Source organism: Kryptolebias marmoratus, linkage group LG7, assembly GCF_001649575.2.
Source record: "Kryptolebias marmoratus isolate JLee-2015 linkage group LG7, ASM164957v2, whole genome shotgun sequence".
Lineage (NCBI taxonomy): Eukaryota > Metazoa > Chordata > Actinopteri > Cyprinodontiformes > Rivulidae > Kryptolebias > Kryptolebias marmoratus.
In genome coordinates, this window is record NC_051436.1 from 14,777,216 (window position 1) to 14,795,886 (window position 18,671).

Genomic DNA, 18,671 nt, shown 5'->3' on the forward strand with positions numbered 1-18,671 from the left:
ATCTAACCCAGTAGGTTCGATGCTCCAGCGAAGGTCTGATCACCGCCTGCTGCTTAAATCCTGGCTGGTCTCATCAGTGGTATGAGGAACACCTGTGGAACAATGATTAGTGGCGCCGCCCAGAGGGCGGAACCAAAACCCAGATCCTCACAGCTTCAGCCTCACCTGCATCTAATCGCTGCGTCGAGCACCTCCACTCCAGCCTATCAGCATCAGAACGCGCTTCCTTCTCAGACCATCAGCGTCCGACTGTGCCTCCAGCTTATTCAATCAGCGAGCAAGCCTTCATTTAAAAGGACCTCCATCATGGCCCCATCCGTTCAACGGCCAAACTTCAGCCCACCTCCACCCCTACTTTCCCAGCTCCCTCAAGCTTCCTTCCCCTCTTTGACCGCCACCACCAGTGTCCGGCCCGGGGAAGACGCCTATAATGCTCAACCTGAGCTTCTCCTCGAAGCGCATTGCTATTGTCGGCACTTGCGTCTTCCTCCGAGGTCCGAGCGCCAAAATCTCATGTCATTCATGTCAAATAAAACCATTTAATTGCAGCTTCTCTTTGTCGTGAGTCTCTCCAGGTTGAATTGACAATAATCTGATCCTTTACTGATCCTATATGTTTTATCTGAATTAAACTATATATTATTTATCTGCAAAAGTAAAGAGTACAAGTGATCCGTTAAAATCAATGATTAGAAATTAATGTTCTAATCATTGCAGTTGAGGCCCTGCTCCATCGCTTCATCTCCCACTCCATCATACCATCACTCATGAGCAAGACTCCAAAATTCATAAACTCCTCTGCTTGTGGCAGAGACTCACCCCTGACTCATTCCATCGTTTTCTAGTTCAGAACCATGGCCTCAGCCTCAGTTAAAATAATAAATGCTCAAATTAAACATAAAATTGGAAACATTCTTAGTAGTGGATTGGCTAAATATCAAGACTGAAAGTTAGTCTTTTAATATATAAAACAATATTTTTGACCAGAAGTTTTGTCAGAGGCTATTTTTGAATATGTAGGTGATAACAAGTTAAATAAGTTGTGTTAAAGAACTTATCTAAGATTATTTCCAGCCTTGAATGTTACACAGAGAAACACCTGACCAGTACAATAAAGGGACTGGAATGGAAAATCATGTGAGTGAATTTATTGTGGTTTATACCTTGAACCCAAAAGTTATTTTGAAGTCACTTATTAATCTCTTACTCTAAGTCCAGTTAAGTTTGTAAATTGTTAAAGCTGGTTTATTACAGTCTAAGTCAAACATTAGATTTTAGTAAATGTTTAAAATACTCAGGTATGAACTTCTGCTCATGATTTTAGACTCCAAATAGCCCACTTTCATTTCTCAGATCATTCAAATCTGACACAATTATACATAAATGTACTGAGAGTACAAAGCTGGATTCAGCTTAGATGTTGCTGTATCGTTTTCATTAAAAACTAGAGAAATTGCATTTTCTGAGAATGCTGAAGGACTTTGCTGCAATTTGCTGAAGAGGCAAAAACTGAGTTGTTAAAACTCAAAAAAGCTGAACACAAAGCAAGGCAAGGCAGCCTGATTTGTACAGCCCATTTCAGCAATAGGGCAACTCAAAGTACTTGACATAAACAATTTAAAACATTGTGACAAAGTGCAAAAGAACAATAAAAGCATACAGTATTTAACTAATTTTAGCTAAAAGCTAAAGGGAATAAAAAATAGATAAAAGCCAAATTGATAGTTAGAAGCTAAAAAGACTAAGAAGTAGAAGAAGGCTGGCTAAAAGTAGCAAAATGCTTGTTAAAGGCTACGAGTCGCAGAATAATAACTATATGTTAAAAGTAGCAGAACAGTAGCTCAAAGCTAAAAGGTGCAACAGGCTAGCTACTAGCTTAAAGTAGCAGAAATGTAGCTAAACTCTAACAGTCAATCTTCTGAAACAAATTTCTAAGAGAACAATGTTTTTGAAGGAACTGAAGAGATCTATATGTACTTCTTACAAACAAGAAATAACACAGCTGTGTGGCAGCCTCTGTAGACACGAGTCAGACAAGTTTCTCTGTGCAACCCTTAGTTTTGCTCCTGTACTGTGAAACAGATGGGTGACAGTATGTCTACACTCCAAAACGGACACTAAAAATCACTGCATTATGGGTAAACATCTGTCCTTTGGTCTCATTTTGTTCCAGAAGTCTTAAGGTTTCTTCAGACGAAACTCTACAAACCTAAGTTGTGCTGCCATGTTGTTTTTAGAGAGAAGAGGCTTTTTCTTGCAAGCCATACGTGCTCAGTCTTTTTCTGATTGTCCTGTCATGACCTTTAACCTTTAACCTGCTAACTGAGGCCTGTAGAGTCTGAGATAGGGCTCAGTTCTCTTGTACAGTCTGACTTTCGGGGTGAATTTGCTGAGACCTCCACTCCTGTGAAGATTAGCAGCTGTCTTACATGTTTTCCACTTGTAAATAATCTTTCTCTCTGTAGAATGATGGAATCTACATAGTCTTAAAATGACCTTTGACCTTTCCTAAATTGATGGGCATTAGCAGATTCTCCTAGGTCACTGCTGATGTCTTTCCACCTTGGTGTTGTGTTAACACCCACCTGTCTGCTCCAGAGCAGCAAACTGGTACTTTCCTTCTTAAATACTCTGGAAGCAGCAAGGATGGATGCAGTTTTTCAGCTACAGTTTTTCCACTTTGGTTTAGTTTTTATTGAATAAAAACACCATATATAATGTGATTTCAAGATGCTTTGAGGACTACATGAATTATTATAAAATCTTAGAATTGAAAAGATTGACATTTTTTCCATGACTATATTATAACTTGCTGTGTGTCGATGTGAATAATGTAATGCAACACACATTTAAAAAGCTACTTGTGCAACATATAGTTAAAAGTTCCTCATTACATGTAAGTCTGGGCAGTTTACAACCCGACCTACAATCTGCACAGTGTTCTGAAATTATCAGTCAACATGTAAAGGAAATATGTAAAAATATTGATACTTTATCTTTGTACCTATTATTTGTCATAATTAAAGATAACAAAAGTAACAGTTACAAAAAAAACACACAGCAAACTAACCTCTATTAAAGGCCAAGCATTCCTTGAAGGACACCTGATACCTTTTATTCCAGAGATTTAGAGTAAGACCATCTAATGATAAGAAATGATTGATTGTTCAAATTTAGTTAAAAATCCCATCAACCTTTGGACAGATTGTAATGAAACTTACAGTTAATAATCATTAAGTGTATATCTAACAGATGAAAGAAAAAGTGTGTAGACACCTAATCCACTCTGAAAACTCTGTCCATGTTCTGTCTCTTGTGTTCTGTGTTCAGTTCTGCCTGTGAGACTAAATGTGGTCCGGGGCCCTGATCACCATCCTGCTGACGAACAGTTCCAGGACCAGCTGAGAGGGAGACTGCGCCTTCTAGAGTCTGACAGCACGGAAATCAGTCTCCTGCTTATGGTATACTACATCATGTGCAGACACACACACAGCAACCAGATCACTGTACTAGGCATGTCAAACTGTAAAACAGTGTATTCACATTGATTGTTAGCTTTTTAAATAAACGATTATGTAAAGACCTGATTCACTCAAATTAACTGTCCGTTTAAAACAGAATGCAGCGATTTGCAAATCTCAGGGTTACTCAGAAAACATTTGGGCCATAGCCCCAAATTTTCTAATCTAAATACCACACCATTGCTAAATAACAACTATTAAAACACTGGTCCAAATCTGTGTATTTCTTTTTGTTTGTGAAGTGTACTCCAGTAGATTAAATCAGAAAGGTGGGGATGGCTGCTAAGGTGGGTACAAAAGTGAGTATAATGTGTGCGGAGTGGGCAACAAAAAAATATGCACCGCCTAGAATACAGTTTTTCAAGTCGTGCACATGAGAATAGGCCACTGGTTGCAAACACTTAAAATTTAGTGAGACTACAACACAAAGTTTGCCCATTTTCTTGCAATTTTAACTAACTCCTTCAGGGTTGAAGGGGTTAGGGCCTCTAGGAGACCCTAACGCTAGCCCAGGGCCAAAAGGCCCTAACCCCTTAAACCCTGAGGAGACCCTAACCCTAGCCCAGGGCCAAAAGGCCCTAACCCCTTAAACCCTGAGGAGACCCTGGGCTAGGGTTAGGGTCTCCTCAGGGTTTAAGGGGTTAAAAGTGATTGCCTTGATATTTGACAGAAGTGTGCTGAGGAAACCAATTATTTCCTCGTTGATGAGAGTAATTATTTATTTTTGTATGAATCTAAACTCCCTGAATCTTCCTCAATAAAATATATATATGTTTTGCCCTTGAGTAAAATTATTTTAAAAAATTTTTGACATTCTGTTTCGTAGGAATTGTGTGCTCATCTTGTTTCCATCAGTAGTGAAGAAAAAGTCATTTTTGTGACATTCAAAACATTCGAGGAAATATGGAAATTCACCACTTATTACAAAATAGGTAAGGAGCACTTTAAAGTGAAATAAAACTAACTCATGAAGTGTTTATGTGACATGTGAGCCTTGATCTGATTGCCTGTGTTATGTATTTTTGTTTGAAACAGGTTAGATTTTCTGCTTTCTTTGTGGTTGAACTATTTATAAATCGAACCTCTACTCAGACTGTACATTTGTGTTTTTTTAAATATGTATTTTGCTTCAGTTTATTTATTAAAAAAAACCCTTGCCTCTGAACATAATCCTTTATCCAGCTCAAATCTAAGAGTTGCAGAACTGCTTCACGTTCATTGTCTGGTCATTTTCCCCTGCAGGCATCATAGGCCACTGTATGGAAAAGCTATTGTTGGACCCGACAGTTTGGCTGAGTTCTTTAGTGGAGGAGATCACAGTTGATGTTTTCATTCAGGAGGAGCCTTTCAACGTTTTCTACAGGAGTATCCTCATGCAAGAAGGTAGGTGATGAAATATGTTTTTTACCAGTTTTCTTTTTGTTTTTCAAACATTCAGAGCAGCACAGAGAAAACTGTACATTCAGTGTATGTATCTGAACTCAGGGTGAAGAATGGGATCTTATTTTTGAGAAGTAGGATCTCCTCATACAATCATGGGAAAACAGAAAGTCCACCTTCTTTCACTTCTAAGGTTTTATGTATCAGGACATAATAAAAACTAGACAATGGTACCTAAAGCCCAAGTAAAGCAAAATGGAAGCTAAAAGCATTAATATAGCAATTAAAAGCTAAGGAACTGAATAAATATCAATGTAAATCTATCGAGATTTTTCTAAAAAAAAATACATTTAAAAAAAGAACAAACCCCCCAAATTATAGCACACTATTCCCAATTGAGCTGAAGATTTTGATACACAAATAGTAAAATTAGCACAAAGTATGTCAAAGTGGTTTCACTGCAAAAAGTGTACTGAAGACACTATTAACAGAAAATAATAGTGTGAATCTTGACTCAGCATTCACACAGTGATCTGGGGCCTCGTGTACAAAGACTTGTGTGAATTTTCTATGCCTAAATCAAGAAAATGGCATATTCAAGACTGGGTCAAAGGGGCCTCATCTTAGAGATCGACAAGCCTCCATCACCTCCTGCAGCTCATCTGGGGGGATATTCCATGGCTTTCCCAAGCCATCTGTGTTATAAAGTCTATCCAGCAAGTCCTGGGTCTGACTCTAGGTACTACATGTCTCAAACACCTCCCTCCGAAGGTGACCCTGATGCCCAAACTACCCCAACTGGCTGCTCTAGACACAGAGTCGCAGCAACTCTACTACAATAATTAAATGCCTTTCTGTTTCCCCAGGTTCATTCTTTGCAAGTTGTAGTGCTAATCAGATGTTTGACAGCTCCACCTCTGGAGGGGACCTTTATCTGGAGCAGGGAGACTTAGCCCAGTTTGAGCCACCTTTCCTTGGCTCTGGTTGGACTGTCCTTTCCCTGATGGATGGATCTCGAGGCACTGCACCTAATCCTGCTCTGGAACCCGTCATCCCCTTCTATCAGTATGTCACATCCACCCACTTGTAAAGTCTTGTAAAAAATATTATGACTGGTGTTCGTATTTTTTGACCACATATTTGCAGTTGTAGATGTCTGAGTTCATGATCACATGTTTCCACAGATGGTTTCTCAAAACATGTGCAGAAACCGTTTTAGTTGGAGGTGGGAAACCTGACTGTGGCTTCCCTCTGCAGGCTGGTGAGTGGTGTTCAGCTCAGCTTTACTCTCTGTTCTGGTAGGAGGAATTCATGATTCTGTTAGCAAAAATACAAACTTTTATTTAATTATCTATTCATCCATGTGATGCTCTGCTCAACATTAAACTGTTCTCGCAGACAGCTAAAATACAAACTTTTATTTAATTATCCACTCATTCATCCACCCATCCCTCTATTAATGCGGTGTTCTGCTCAACTTTACACTATCCTGACAGGAGTGATTTAAGTTTCCAACAGTAAAATACAATGTTTTATCTGTTTTTCCATCCATCCATCCATCTATGCATTTGAGTGTCCATCTCTCCATTCGTCCATTTGTTTGTCCATTCATCCATTCATTCAACCATCTTCTGCCACCAAGTCACAGGGCAACGCTTTAAGCAGAGATTCCCAGACTTTTTTCTCCCTGCCTCCCTCCTCATGTAGTGAAACTACAAGGTGTTCCCAGGCCAGCTGTGAGATCTGTCTGTTGTGGGTTTGCCTTGAGTTCTCCTCCAGGTGGATCATGTCTGAAACACCTCCAGGAGAACATGACCAGAAGGCATCATTACCAGATGCCCAAACCAGCTCAGCTGGTTCTCTCTGATGCAGAGACTTTATTCTGAGTCCCTCCTGAACTCTTCACCCTGTCCCTCAGGGTGTTCATTTCAGCTTTTTGTCCCTGACCTCCTACTCTGAGCAGTGACTGTTTCGTGAGCTCATGTGATGAATCGGTTAGTCAGTTTCTAGTGCCTGGTTTAAGTTTTGGTTGAAACATATATTCTGTTCAACAGACAGAGTTTTGCAGAATATGTGAAATGCTCTCTGAAATTTGGAGAACATCTGGACTCATTTTGTTCTCTCCTCCTTTTAGCCAGAGGAGTTTGTCTTGCCACAGCAGAATACATTGCTGAGGGCCCCGATGAGCTGAGTTTGGCACCTGGTGATCGCGTCATCATTGTGGGGTTTCTGGTGCCTTGTTTTGATTGGTTTACTGGGAGAATGGAAGCAACGGGAGAAGTGGGTCTTGTAAAGACAAGTTTGGTAAAACCATGTACTAAAACCTTTGAGTAAGTAACTCCTGAGACATTTTAACAAATCAAATTTTACATTATTAAAGATCCATGTTGTATTGATGTCTGCTTCTGTTCTAGCTCAGCAGACATCTTTTTGGATGGAGAGGATTGGAAGTTCTCTGGTCAGCGAGAGCAAACCATCATAGAAGAATCAATTGAAAAGTTAAAGAATAAATTTCAAAATGATGCGAGTCATAACTACAAACTGGGTAAGAAAGATGGGCAGCGGGGCTTGGTGGTCACATACTTACGATTTCCATATTCATTTAGACAGATTTTATAAAAAGTAAATATTATAAAGCAATTTTCTACTACAAAAAAAAGGTATTTTTTCCGTTCAACAAGTAAACATGAAACTCCTGGTAAATGTGCATAATACAGTACAGTTACCAGCTTCTGCAAACAGATAAATTGTGGTTTTTTAAATTGGTTTTATGTATGTTTTTTCTGATTGGCAAGATGACTTAAATGACAATGTAATATGTATTTGTACAGTATTCTGATGGGTTTATTCAAAAGTTCAGACCACTTGATGTACATTTCAACTTGTGACTTAGTAGCGGCTGTAGACTACTTTCAACATATGTTGTTACAGAATTAATTTATCTGAGGAAGCTGTGAAATAAGTTCTACATTTGAGTTTTTTAACTATAATAAAATTCATTGCATTAATTTCAAGGGTGCCACTGCATAAACATTAAAGTTTCCTATTACCATCCTGTTTAAAATTATTTTCCTATATCTTATCACACAGCTTTGAAGTAAAATATGCTAATTATACACCAACATGCATGAATAATGGGCTATTACTTTTAGTAGCAATATGTTACACAGCTTAAACTAGATTTGCAAAAGAAAAAAATATATATATGAGTAAAAAAATAATGCTGATTTTAGCAAAACATATGAGAAACCCAGGGCCTCGTTGGAGCTCTTTAGCTCAGACATGCTTCATCATAATGTTTTGGACAGATGCAGGAGTTTCTTCAGTCAAAGACTGCTCCACAGAGAGACACAGGAAGTCTTTCCTACCTGTGGGCATCAGACCTTTTAACAGCTTCCTTAACATAACAAACAAACAGAATCAATAACTCCCTGATGTGCGATATCACAATGTGAAATAAGCCTTGTGCAGCTTGTCTATCATTCTTCACATATAATTTGGTTTTCATCTAGTTTTTTTCTGTTTTTATTGTTTTTACTGTTTCATATTTGCTACTTGTCCTATTGTTTCACCTATATTTTCTATGGTGAATCTTGTTTTTTTCTTTTTGTAATACTTGGGGTGGCTGTAACAAAGTTGAATTTTCCCAAGAGGATTAATAAAGTATTTCTATTCTGTTCTAATCTATTGTAAATTTAGATATTTTTCATTTCATGTGCTATTTATTCACTTTTTGTTGTCCAATTCAAGCACTACTTACCAAGAGTCTGAAAGCACATCACATATTTAGCACAGATATCATGTGTATAGTTTCATGACTGTATCAGAATAACTCATCCTCTCTGTTTGTCAGCCTAAATTAGTTTTCCTTTTTGTTTTTTGTTTTACAGCCAGCTTTTGTGGCAAAACTGATACTCACCAAGCTGAACGGAAAAAGAATATTCAGATGATTCTTACCCAAGTGAAGCAATCATCAGAATCAGAAGATTGCACTGTCGACAATAATGGGACTCAGGAGGGTTGTAAAGACCTTAGCCCCATCTGTTTCAGTGTTCACCCACTGGAGGTCCGAAACAAAAGCACACAGGACTTCATCCCCCTCTTCTCTTTTTTGAAAGGACGGGACTACAGAGAGGAGCTGGGCCTTGTGTATGGACTGAGTACTGAAGTTCTCACGTCCTGCACCTTCACGGGTCATTCTGATGAGGACGAGCTGATTGCATTTCTAGACGTTGCCAGAGAAACAGCCAAGAAGAAACAGCTCTTTTGGACGCAGACTCGTTTATGCTATTTGCTGGGCAAGCTCTGTGCTGGGAGGTCAAAGTTCAGTCAGGCTCTGGTTTACTTTGAGGAGTCTCTCTGTGTTCCACAAGAAGGCTTCGCGGACCTCAGGCTGTTGGCCAGCATCTACTCCAACCTGGCTGCCGTACATGCTTTGCAGAAAAACAGAGACAGGCTTTTTGCTGTGTCAGAAAGACTTGTTGCCCTGCTGCTGGGAATCCCAGACTGCTTGAAAAGCTTGGAGGAGAGCTCCCCTCTTACATACATGGTGAAGAAATCCATTCTGTCTCATAACCAAAAGGCAGAGGCTAGGGCTTGTTATCTGCTAGCAAAGCACCACTGGGAATGTGCAGAGGGGGAACAGGCGGTTCCTTATCTTGAAAGACTCCTTGTCGCTTGTAATGCGGCTCAGAAATCATGGAGTTTCTCTCTGAGTGATGGATACCTGACCTTAGGAGGTCTTTACAATGAGCTACATCTTCCCCATCTCAGTGTCAGTTCAGCCAAGAGAGCTTCTCTGCAGCCATCCGTTACTCTGTCTGACTGCCTTGGCAGTATGATATTAGTTTTGGACATTGTCGACAAACATTGTGGAATGTCAGAGCAGGAAACCTCTGTTCTGCCTCTAGTTGCTCCATATTTACACCAAGGCCTAGTGCTGACCAAGGTCCAGGAAGCTGGAAGTATGTATAACCATGTTTTGCGCTATCAGCTCACCCTTTGTCTCTGCCAGCTGTTTTACAAGAATAAAATGGTAAAACATGCCATCAGCTATTTGCAGTCCTTCATCAACAACAGTCCACCCTCAGAGCCGGTCCCTATTTCAGTTCTTGAACAGAACAGTGCCCTCATCTGGTTGGCATGGCTTCACATTGACAACAATCAGCCCTGTATCGCATTGGATATACTGGACTCAGTCTTGTCTTCCATGCCTGAAAACTGTACTACCCTTCAAAAAGGTTAGTGGGTTTTGGAGACTTGCTCTGATTAATTATGTATTGTTTTGCATTTGTGTCATTTTCCTGTCCTCTCAACCCCAAACTGATCGAGTTAGATGATGACCTAGCTCAATATGGTTCCATAAGAAGACTTCTCCTGCTAAAAATGTTTTCTTCCTTTCCAAGTTCATTCTCAACATAGGGTACTACAGTTTAACAAATGTACTGTACATTTTTAAAGCAAATTTGTTTGGTTTCATATAAAGGGGTGGTTCTCAACATGCGTGGAGTGGCTCTTGGAAGCATGGGAGACCAGCTGAGGGCAGCAGAAAACTACCAGGCTGCTGTTAACATCTGCCAGGAGGATGGGGATTTGCCAAATTGGGCTGTGGCTCAAGCTAACCTTGGTAAGATTTATAATCCTTCATTCGAGGACATTTCACGTACAGTTCTCTGAAGTCTTTGTCTCTCCCTCTTCTCTAAAGGTTTGCTGTGTCTGAAGGCTGGAGCTAAAGGATTAGCACAGAGGTACTTGGTCAGGGCTGTGCAGCTCTTCTCTGAGCTCAAAGAAGGAGGTCATGAGGAAGAATTTGCTTCTGTGCTGCTTGAGTTGGGACTGCACTATGTAAAACAGGAGCTCCTGGACTATGGGAAAGGATGCTACGAGTGGGCTCTGCTGCTGGCCATCAAAGCCAACCTGTTAGATTGTAAGTCTCAATCCCTTCTGTTGAACTGTTTGATATTTGAATGAATTTGGTTTTCCTGTTTATAGTTTCTTCTGTATGTTTTTTTAAATCAAATCACTTTTGCTTTGTACTATTTTAATGAATTGCATATCAAAATGTAAATCTCAGTCGAAAACTAGTGTGCTCTGACTTTTAGATTTTGTACCTTTTATAATTCTCAAAATGTTTACCTTTATTTAAAATAAAATTCCCCATGAGATCTCAGTTCCTTTGAATCGATGTTCTGTGACATCTGCTAAAATCTGCTTCAGCATACTTGCTCTATTTTTGTTTTCTTATGCTACTTTTAGCTGCTGTTCTGATACATTTGGTTTTCAGCTGTAATTATTTTACTTTAAGTTTTTAGCTAACCATTCTGTTTCTTTTAACCTTTAACTATTGTTCTGTTCATTTTAGCTTTTAGCTACTTTTGCTAATTTTAGCTACTGCTTTGCTAATATTAGCTCTAGTATCCGTTTTCTGCTTTTAGCTATGATTTTACAAATTATAGCTTTTTCATCTATTTAGCTAACTTTAATATCTGTTCTGTTAATTCTATCTTTTATTAATTTTAGCTAGCGTTTTGCATTATTATATGTATAGCACATGTTTTGCTACTTTTACCTACTGTTTTGATCATTTCAGCTTTAGCAACTGATTTGGTCATTTTATTTACAGTTCTGCTCATTTATCTTAGCTACTGTTCTGCTTCTTTTAGGTTTTGTTTTGCTGCTTTGCTGTTCTGTTGCTTTTAGTTTCTGGCACGTGTTCTCTACAGTTCAGCATTTCTTCTCGTTTTAGTCTTTGTTCTGCTGGTTTTAACTTTAACAACTCAGTTTTAGCTTCTACAGCAAAGTCATTCAGCACTCAGCATTCACGCTGCATTTTTGCAGAAAATTCAAATGTCCCTAGTTTGTAATGAGGTAACTTTTGCTTTACTTTTCTCAGACCAGCTCAGTGCAACAAGACATTTGTGCCATCTGTATGGACGTGAGAGCCCGGACCAGTGCCAGTGTTTGATCTACAGCCAACACCAGGTCCACATCCTGAGCAGCATAGGAGACAGAGCCCAGGAGGGAGACGCACTGGAGGCTATCAGTCAGCTCTACCTCAGCCTCGGCACAAATAGGTGTTTGGAATGGGATCTGGAATATGCCACATTCAGCATTTTCATTGACTGTATATAGGCAGAATATGTCAGTTATTATTGATCATAGCAAAAAATTGGCAAACTGAAGCATCAGTTTCTGTTCTTTAGCGTCAAAATTCAAAGGCAAAGGGATAATGTTTTTGCCTGTGTGTAATTGTCTATAATTAAAATATTTCATAATCCACTCGACAAATCTTTAATAAAACTTTCAGAAAGTAGTCATCGGATGTACATCTACGACTGGTTAACTTTTGGAGTCAACACAATTCAAGATGGCGGCCACATGCACCTAAACATTTTTTACAGATATTATTATTATGATTCAGTATTATTATTAGGTTGCATTCAAGTCTGTTTTTAACCTTTTTTTTATGTTTAACCTTTTTTGGATTTCCCATGTCCTGGATGACTGAGAATCTACACCAGCACTCTATAACGTTTAGCTCAGTAGCTATAAAATTGACTTAGTTATGGCTATATTTCTTTTCTTAATGTCAGTTGACTGTGGCAGCCATCTTGAATTAGGTTGACTTCAAACATTAATCAATTGTAGATGTACATTAAATGATTACCTTCTTAGGGTTTCATTAAAATGTAATAAGTGTTTCAGGAGATATTCTGGGAACAGACAAACATATGCACACACACAGACAAAAACATTATTGTCTGCCCTACACCTTTTGGTGGCGGGCTTTAATTAACAATGTTTGACTCACTCTCACTCAGTTTCCATACCTGTTTAATCCCAATCAGTTTTCAGTGATTACTATCTCTGGTTTTGTTTGTATTGGACTTTCTGAATGATCGTGCGTTTTAAATGTTACCCTTTGAATTACACATTTTCCAACTTGAATCTTGTTAGCCCAGTGGGACAAGGCCCGTTCTCTACAGATCAAACTTTTAATCAGACCCACTTCCATCTTAAACTCATTTCCTGTGCAGTGACTTTTAGAGAAACAGGTGTTCTAACACTGCCTTTTTATTAAAGTATCTCTGAATGTTGTTAGGGCCTACCGGGCAGCTCTCGACTACACCAAGAGCGGTCTGGGTATTTTTATTGACCTGGGCTGCAAGGAGAAGGAAGCCTATGGCTGGTTGAAAGCAGGAAAGATCTACCACCTACTGGGCCAAACGGAACTTGTGGACATTTATATTCAGGTTTGAGATCGGCTTTATCATTTGTATCACATTATATGAAACTTTTGAACAGAAATATCCTAAATCATCAAGAGCTAAACCAGCTTAGACTCAGAGACTATAAATGCACACAAATATACAGTATTTATGAGGGATAACCAGATAGTACATTATTCCAACAATACTTCACCACAGAGGAGATAGAAGAGACTCAACATAAGGAGGTAGAGTAAATGAGGAAGTGGAAACAGGTGATTGATTACAAAATAATGACTCAGGGAGCACAGGAAGAACTAAAACCAGAAAGGTACCAGAATAAATCCAATAAGAACAGAAGCACAGAGACAGAAAACACAGACAGAAACTAAGAACACAGACAGAACTACAGATAGACAAAGGGCACAAAGAACTGAACACCAGAAACAAACAAGACAGATCACACAAAGACACAACACTCGAGAATGACATGAACACACAGGAACCATGAACAGAACTAAAAATTAACATAAATGGAAACTGATCCACTAGAAAAACAAAACTCAACCAAGAAAGCTTCTCACAGTTATTCTACTGATAAAATCTGATCTACTTAGTAATCAAAAGTCAACAAGTAGGTTTGTCTCTACACACAGGTATCTACTATGAAAAAATTAAAGGGATAGTCCCGTCATCCTTGAAGGGGTGTTCTGTCTAATGATGCAAGCTTCCCCCTTTTTCCTCCAAATCCATTAATGAACATTATGACCAAACAGCTCCATTTAAGTTTGATCAGTCCACAGGACATGACTCCAAATATTAACATCTTTGTGTCTGTATGCATTTGCAAACTGTGATCTGGGGTGTTTTTATGTTGCCTTCAGAGTAACCCATTCTTCCTCTCTGAGTGACCTTTTAGCCCGTGTTGGTTCAGAACTCAGTTCACTGTGGATAATGCCTCTCTTACCAGCTTCAGCAGCATCTTCCCAAAGTCCAGACAAACAAGGCACCTTCCAGCATCTGAAAACTGTACCCAAAGATCAACCAGACTTGTGGAGATATCAGCCATGAAGCTACTGTAATGATACTAAGTCTTGTTTGATTTCTTTGGATTTTCCCATGATGCCACACAAAGAAGTGTGTTTGAGTTGTGCCTTAAAGTACATCTGCAGGTGTGCCTCCAATTAATTTTGTCAACTAATCTATCAAAAGCTTTCAAAGCCGTGCCATCATCATCTGGCCTTTTTCCCAAATTGTTTAAAGTCTTTAAAAAAATCTCTCTCTTGTTATTTGAGCATTTACCAAAGATAAATAACTGACCTAAAACAGGAAAGGTTTAGTCTGATTTAATGTCAGACAGTAAATGGTTGTGTGTATTTTTATACAGTGGATGGAAACATCTGGATTCAACTGTAGTTACAGTCCAAAAAGCATACAAAAGAAACCATAAACAGTAAAACAGTGTCACACTTGTGTCAATGCTGACTGTTTATTTGCCTGGGGTCACACAGCCCACTCCTCAAATGTCTTACATTTATTCAACATAAGTTTTCTGTATGGTCATGATACTTCTCAAGTTTAAACAAACAGTATTGTTATCCGTACAGTATTGTACCGTACTGTTTTTGTAATCCATGCAAACTCCTCTAAATGTGAGTCTTTTCTGTTTCAGGCAGCCCAGGAAGTCGCTCTCAGAACCGGAGACACCGGCTTCATTCTGAAGCTCCTAGAAGCTGCGGGAGATATTTTCCTGAACAACTGCCAGGACCAAGACAAGGCTCTAACCTTCTACAGGGTAAAGGGCCTCAAACGTTTGCTCACACTCTTAAACCACCATCGCTCGCAAGCTGTAGCCACTATGTGCCATCTACCTCTGTGTCCTCCACGCTGTAGGATCGTGCGCTGCCTATAGCAGTGAGGAGCAGCAGCCCTCTCACCCGGCTGAGGCTATGCAACAAACTGACTGCGGTCATGTTGGGTCTCAAAATGTACGAAGAGGCTGTGAAGGTTGCTCAGACTGCAATGGAGATTAGTGTCACTCTAGGTATGCACTTTTTACTCCTAATGTCTCAGCAAATCAGTTTTTCTTTGTTGGGGAGCAGTAAAATTGTGTTGCTACTGAAGATCAGAACCCCTGCAGTCTTGCTCCTTAAAACTGTGTCATGCTGTCTCCCCTTTCCAGTTTCATAATACGTCAACTTCTCTGTACACACTAATGTAGCAGTTTGATTACATTAAATCTCTCTTAATGGATGCTTCTTTTCAACCTGCAAATAAAACAATAAAAGCACCGTATGTAAAAATATACAATAAAAAAATTGAGACCAACAAAAAAACAAATGTACTGATTAACTATTAAGTCTAAGATAAATCCAAGCAGTCCAAAACGGGGTGATGGCTGAAGCCACTTCTTTTAAATGCTCGCCCCCCTCATATGTCATTATTACTTTACAGAAACAAATGAAAATCTACAAATGAGTTCATTTTTATCTTATCGTCTACCTTGTTTCCTAAACAGTTGCTATATGTAGCCTAATTTAGCCTAATGTATGATTTAACTAAAAAGAAATGTATGTTCAGTTAGAATTTGATGCAGTCACACATTTCACAAAAACACAAGACAGTGCTGCTGTATGGATCATGTATGTTATGATGATTCCTGAGGTGGAAACGTGCCTAGAGAGAGAGAGAGAAGAGAACTGCTGTTTAAGGCCCACTTGGGGTCAAATGTCTCAGTTTTTGTTTGTTTGTATGTTTGAGGGAGGAGGCTTGCTCACAGGTGGGTCTCATTAAACTAAAAATGTGGCACCATTTTTTTCCGTTTCATATTCTTTCAAATGAATTAAAACAAGGTTTTCTCCCCCAATAATCTGAATTGTGTTGTGTAGATTTATTACTTTTAATCAAATTTAAAAAACACTTAATTTCTAGGTTGTAAGGCAATAAAACAGAGAGAATACCTATGGGAGTACATATGTTTGCATGGTAATCTCTACATCTGTGTCTTGCCTGTGCAGGTGATAATCTGAATGAACGGGTGGCCTGTTACCGTTTGGCTTCTCTGTACCAGGGTCTGGAACAGTACGAAATGGCTGAGCATTATTACCTGAGGTGTCTGACTCTCTGCCCGACTCCTCTGCAGTTTGATGAGGAAACTCTGTTCTATGTCAGAGTGTACCAGACGCTGGGAGACATCACGTTCTATGACCTGAAGGTAAGGACATAGATGTCAGACACAAGATGATTCTCTAAATAACATATATCTGATTTCTCCTGACACTTTGCTGCAGCACTCACCAGAATGGCAGTTGTAGGAATTACTGTAAATTCAATAAGAGAGAAGAAAAGTCTTCTGTTGAGGGAGTCAATGTTTACTTTGTTTATTTCCAGGACCCGTTTGATGCTGCAGGGTACTACCAACTAGCCCTGGCTGCAGCTGTTGACCTTGGTAATAAGAGGTCTCAGTTGAAGCTGTGCACCCGCCTCGCCACAATTTACCACAACTTCCTGGTCGATCGGGAGCTCTCCCTCTACTTTTATCAAAAGGCAAGAGGGTTTACAGCAGAGCTGAATGTGAAAAGGATTGACATCTCCCCAGATCAGCATCTGAGGAGGATGTCTCAGATCAAGACAGATGCACAGATGGAGACACCGGACATGAAGACAGTTTAAGCGGATGATTGAACTGATTACATTTCTAAAATGAAAAAAAAGATCAGCAAAGTTGCTCATTGATTATTGGCTCCAGGTCAATTTGTACTTTTATCTAATTATATGTTTGTAGCTTTGGACAAGCTGCCACAGATCTCTTTGTACCAACCTTGGACCCCTTTGTGTTCGCTTCAGCCAGCATTGTACCCACCTCAGGAAACTTTGTACCCACATTAAGCAACTTTGCATCCAACTCTGCCCAAATTTAAGCCAGTTCAGCTAACATAATACCTACCTTGTTTATGTCAAGAAGGGGGGAGACAGAGGCAAACCCAGAATGCAGACTAGTCATCACTAAATGAAAAGAAATTTATTAAAGTAAAAACTTGTGTGGCAGCAAAAGGAAATTAAATACAAAATCAACACAAGGTGAGGCAAGGCAAAGCAAAAACAAATGTGGCATGGAGCATGGAGCGAGGTAACAAGAGGAATGACCGAGTGAAGAGTGGTGAACAGAGACCGGTATTAAAAGACTGAGGGAGAGGTGATTATTGGGTACAGCTGTGGACTAGACAAGGAGCAGGTGAGGTGGGCGTGGCAGGCATGAATGGAAAAACACTGAGGAGGTGAATAGTGACCAGACATGGACACAGAAAACCAAACCAAAAGACAAACAAAGCAAAACAATCAAACAAAACACCAAAACTATGACAGTTTAACTCTGCACCAACCTCAGTCCAACCTGTACCCACCTCAGCCCTCTTTGTACTTAACTTGGTCCATTTTGTACACATCCCTGCCTGCATCGTATCTACCTACATCCACATCATACCCACCTCTGTCCACTTTGTGCCAACCTTGGCTCATTTTGTAACGACCTTGGATTACTTTGTACCCACTTTAGTCCATATTTTACCCAGCATCACTCATATTGTACCCATATAGGCCTACATCAGTTCTACCCTGACATCTGTATTCTCCACTGTCAGACATGTAGACACTGTTGATCCTGTATTCACTGGATATTGGATGAATATTTACCCAGTCTGGTCTCCATTCAAACATCCACAGAGTTTTCCCTCCTCCCTGGATCTGACAGCTGAGACTGAATGTCTCACCTCTGAATATCTGAGACCAGTTTTGTTTCAGGATCACAGAGGGTTTAATGGCAACTGTTTGTAGAAATAATATTCAGTTATGAATCCTCAGCAGTAACTATAAACTTACGAAGAGATTGGTAAAGTACAATTTTAAACACAAAAGTGTAAGAAACATACAGAAAACATTTAGAAGTGTCATAAATGCTGTGATAAGCCCAGTCTACATTTAACTGTACTGTAAGGAGTCTTAAAGTTAACATTTTCACCTCACAGCTTTGCGTTTTCTGAGAGGGAGCTTCATGACATGAGTAATTATTTAGTAATTATAGCTGGTCATACTGTTTGTCTCTCGATCTCTTTCTCTTAATGGCCTCATGTACAGGTTCTCCACTTAGTATGGATTGGTGGGTCTCATCAGGCAGACCCAGCCATAAACATGTTGCACAGTTCTTATATATATCAGGATCTGCTTTGTTGGAAAACACATTCATCTTCGCAGTTGAACAGAGTTAAGCCTTGCTTTTTGCCAGCCCTGATGAGATGTCTTTATATTTAAGGCCAATCTTAAAATAAAAGTCCATGAACTGAAGGTAATTTGCTCCTTAATGTGTCTGATCTATTGTATTTGTAAAGTAACCCTAGTAAAAAATAAAAAATAAAAGTTAGTGCGAGAGAACGCAATATTATTTTTCCCCGACATGGCCCTCACGGGGCTCCGTACTTTTTGCTCAACGTCCTTACACGCCCCCTTTTTCTGATTTGTCGAATAGAGTTTGTGAATAAAGATTGTTCAAAAAATGCTCAGACTTTCA

The 18,671-nt window shown here is 39.4% G+C and overlaps 1 protein-coding gene across 1 annotated transcript in view; it reads left to right on the forward strand.

Moving 5' to 3' along the window:
* The window catches only part of LOC108242257 (SH3 domain and tetratricopeptide repeat-containing protein 1), a 26,754-nt gene extending 8,157 nt beyond the window's left edge, over window positions 1-18,597 (forward strand). The window contains exons 2-17 of the mRNA XM_017426999.3: window positions 3,331-3,461; window positions 4,348-4,453; window positions 4,764-4,904; window positions 5,768-5,966; window positions 6,086-6,162; window positions 7,036-7,231; window positions 7,316-7,446; window positions 8,792-10,141; window positions 10,387-10,527; window positions 10,606-10,827; window positions 11,794-11,974; window positions 13,003-13,153; window positions 14,781-14,903; window positions 15,002-15,152; window positions 16,126-16,322; window positions 16,499-18,597. Of these exons, the coding sequence (XP_017282488.1) occupies window positions 3,331-3,461; window positions 4,348-4,453; window positions 4,764-4,904; window positions 5,768-5,966; window positions 6,086-6,162; window positions 7,036-7,231; window positions 7,316-7,446; window positions 8,792-10,141; window positions 10,387-10,527; window positions 10,606-10,827; window positions 11,794-11,974; window positions 13,003-13,153; window positions 14,781-14,903; window positions 15,002-15,152; window positions 16,126-16,322; window positions 16,499-16,780 (3,779 nt within the window). The 3' untranslated portion in view covers window positions 16,781-18,597. The remainder of the gene's footprint in view (window positions 1-3,330; window positions 3,462-4,347; window positions 4,454-4,763; window positions 4,905-5,767; window positions 5,967-6,085; window positions 6,163-7,035; window positions 7,232-7,315; window positions 7,447-8,791; window positions 10,142-10,386; window positions 10,528-10,605; window positions 10,828-11,793; window positions 11,975-13,002; window positions 13,154-14,780; window positions 14,904-15,001; window positions 15,153-16,125; window positions 16,323-16,498) is intronic.
* Window positions 18,598-18,671: the final 74 nt, after the last annotated feature.